Source organism: Artemia franciscana, chromosome 8 (assembly GCF_032884065.1).
Source record: "Artemia franciscana chromosome 8, ASM3288406v1, whole genome shotgun sequence".
Classification (NCBI taxonomy): Eukaryota; Metazoa; Arthropoda; class Branchiopoda; order Anostraca; family Artemiidae; genus Artemia; species Artemia franciscana.
In genome coordinates, this window is record NC_088870.1 from 40,100,195 (window position 1) to 40,103,608 (window position 3,414).

A 3,414-nucleotide genomic window follows, 5' to 3' on the forward strand; every position below is an offset into this window, starting at 1 on the left:
TAACGCAAATTATAAGTTATAGTGCCCTTTTTAAGTGACAAAAATGGGAGGGCTCCTAGGCCCCCTCCCACGCTCATTGTTCCCGAAGTCACTGGATCAAAATTTTGAGATAGCTATTTTGTTCAGCATAGTCGAAAAACCAGTCACTACGTCTTTAAGGACGATTTAATCCCCCACAGTCCCCGGGGAAGGGCTGCAAGCTATAAACTTTGAACATTGTCTACATATAATAATGATTGTTGGGAGGTGTACAGACGTTTTCAGGGGGACTTTTTCGCGCTGGCGGATGCTTTGGGGACGAAGGGCTACCTGAGGGATCTTTCCATGGAGGAATTTATCATGAGAAGAAAGAATTTCCATGAATAAGGCGCAGGATTTCCTATTTTATTAGAAAAAAAAACAATGAGAAAAAAAATAATTGGATGTAAGAAGCAGCATTAAAACTTAAAACGAACAGAAATTATTACGTATATAAGGGGCTTCATCTCCTCCTCAATAACTTGCTCTTTACGCTAAAGTATTTTACTAATTCAACTATTTATTCAACGGCCTTTGTGATTCAGGGGTCATTCTTAAAGAATTTGGACAAAATTCAAGCTTTATTGCAAAGAGTGAGGGATTGACGAGGGGGCGAACTCCCTCAGATACATATGTATACAAATATAGAAGTTTGTTACATAAGTTAATTCGTACGTTACGTATATTTATTACTAGTAAACACGTTTGTAAAATAAAATAAAAGTTCTGGTTGCCCTTTTAAGTAACCAAAAACTTGAGGGCATCTAGGCCTCCTCCCCAACCACTTCTTTTATCAAAATTGTCCGATCAAAACTATGAGAAAGCCATTTAGCCAAAAAAATTAATATGCAAATTTTGTTTTAATTACTAATATGCGGTTAACCAAAATAAAAACATGCATTAATTCAAAAACGTTCAGAAATAAATAAAAACAAGTTTTTTCAACCGAAAGTAAGGAGCGCCATTAAAACTTGAAATGAACAGAAATTACTCCGTATATGAAAGGGGCCGTCCCCTCCTCAACGCCTCGCTGTTTACGTTAAATTTTTTATCGTTTTAAAAAGTAGAGTTGTAACAAAGAGTCAAACTTTAGCGTCCTGTGGTGGCGCAGTGGGTTTGACCTTAGCTTGGTAATACGGGACCCAGAGATCGAATCATGCTGCAGCAATGCACTGCAGGGCCGACGCAGGGACCTTAGTAGTCAAGAAGCGTCGTTAATCTGATACAATACAATAGTCAAACTTTAGCGTAAAGAGCATGGCGTTGAGGAAGGGATAGCCCATTTCATATACGGAATAATTTCTGTCCGTTTTAAAATTTAATGTTGCTCCTTACTTTCAGACACTTTCCTTTACTTTACATTCTTAGAGGTGCTTACCTTCGCCAAGGAAAATGTATGCAAGATCAGTAGACAACTTCCATTTGAAGGATCAATGGATCAACATTATGGAGAGAGGAATATTTCTTTAGTTTTGGATAGTGAGTCAAAACCCATCGGTCTTCGACTCAATTAGAGTAAGACCCAAATTCATGGTGTTTGATAGGCCTACTCATTGGCTGAATGATATTATTTTGGATAAACATAGGATTTAAGCACAAGACATTCTAATCTGTCTCGGTTGCCCAATTAGGACTTTATATTGCACGATGAATCTTAGAAAGTATTTTTTTATTATTTTATTTCCATGTACTGTTTTTTCCAAAATTAAATATTCAATACATTTGGGGACTTCATTGCTGGATTTGCACTTTTATCCAATGCCATGTGGAGCTGCGAAGGATTCCTTGAGGCATATGAGCATTAGAACTAGGAATTTGTAATTGATTGACATATTTAATAGTCTCAGCGACCATGGATTCTAATTGATTAGTCCGGCGGATAAAATACATGAAAAACACCTCATCCTTCACTGAGTCTAATTATTAGATACTATTGAGCCGGGTGCTCCTTACTACAGTTCGTTACCACGAACTGTTTATTAAATAATGGAATATTTGTACTATCTTTGGATATTTTTTTCAGGGTTTGTAAGAGAGGAGCCTTTAATTCATATCAGAACAGAGTTTTCTTTAAGTTTTGTGCTGCTTTCAATTTCCATTAGCCTTCTTCGAATATCAATGAAAGTTGGCCTTGTGGAAGGGTCGAGCGATGTACAGCATTTCACCAATTGTAGAAGTATTCCAGTGAAATCATTAGTCCTTTTGACAAAATTTTTGTGAAAATGCTCGAAATCCAGACAAAAATCTTCAGTATATTCAAATTCTTCTGCAGATTCTTCAGAAATAATTTCTGCTAGTAATATGCCAAATGAATATACATCTGATTTTATACCATAAGGCTCACTTTTGATAACTTCGGGAGCCGACCTTAAAAAATGACCACTTGACCCATGATCAAATATTTCTTCTGGGGATCCTAACCTAATTGCAAGGCCATAGTCACCAATAACAGCCGTTCCATCATTCTTAAAATAGATGTTGTCAGATTTCAAGTCTCGGTGAAGTATTTGAGTTTCGTGTAAGTACTGAATGCCTTCAACTATATCAGCTAAAATTTTTAGCATTTCTTCCTCTGTCATTGGGAATGCCATACGTGACTGTAATGTCCCATTCTCTGCGTACTCCATGATAAGGCTCCATTCATTTTCATTATGAACAAGTCCATAAAACTTTAAGACATGGTCGTCTTTTAATATCTTCATAATTGATGCTTCATGCTTGAGGATTTCTAAACTATCTTTTCTGTTACTTCCCATTAGGCTCGGTCGGACTGTTTTGACGGCCACTTTCATACCGTTCAGCTCCATCAGTGACACTTTTCCATTTAGGCCTTCACCAAGTTTGATGTCAAGATCATCGAGGATTACATCATCCCCAACTTCATTCTTAAATATCTTACGTGTCTTAGGCATATTAAGCTAGCACCGGTAATTATAAGACGAACTACAAGCAGCATACTTTACGAAATAGAATAATAATAGTATTTATATTTGTTAGTTACTGCACTGGAAACTAAACTCTTACAAAAAGAACCCATTCGTTAGCCAAATTTTTTTGCACAATGCGTAAACTTGTTTGTATTTGACTTCTCTATTTTTCTTTTTGTTTGAATGTCTCTAAGTTTGAGAATGTCTTTAAGAATGTTCAAGAATGTCTTGAATGTTTTGCTAAGTTGTAATCTAAATGCAATTCCAGGCTCTGTAGCACCTGAGATGAAAATCTGGAAGGGATCAATCCGACTGTGCAAACATAGGTATTTCTTACGCTTTTAGTTTTGCTGCATATGTGCCTATGTTTGCAACTCTTAGCCAATAATTAAACTTCAGTTCTAGAAGTACACCCAAAAAGAGGCGACATGTCAGTGCAACCTTATCTAAGTTGTCTTCAGTTTTTAAG

At 36.5% G+C, this 3,414-nt stretch overlaps 1 protein-coding gene across 1 annotated transcript; it reads right to left on the bottom strand.

Moving 5' to 3' along the window:
- Positions 1–898: 898 nt before the first annotated feature.
- LOC136029831 (dual specificity testis-specific protein kinase 2-like) lies at positions 899–3,165 on the bottom strand. The gene has a single exon (XM_065708288.1). The coding sequence runs from the start codon at positions 2,928–2,930 to the stop codon at positions 2,067–2,069; it is 864 nt and encodes a 287-aa protein (XP_065564360.1). The 5' UTR covers positions 2,931–3,165; the 3' UTR covers positions 899–2,066.
- Between the last annotated feature and the right edge of the window lie 249 nt (positions 3,166–3,414).

Bases quoted from the DNA above. Each gene is read 5' to 3' on its own strand.
- LOC136029831 (XM_065708288.1), bottom strand. From the start codon at position 2,930: ATGCCTAAGACACGTAAGATATTTAAGAATGAAGTTGGGGATGATGTA.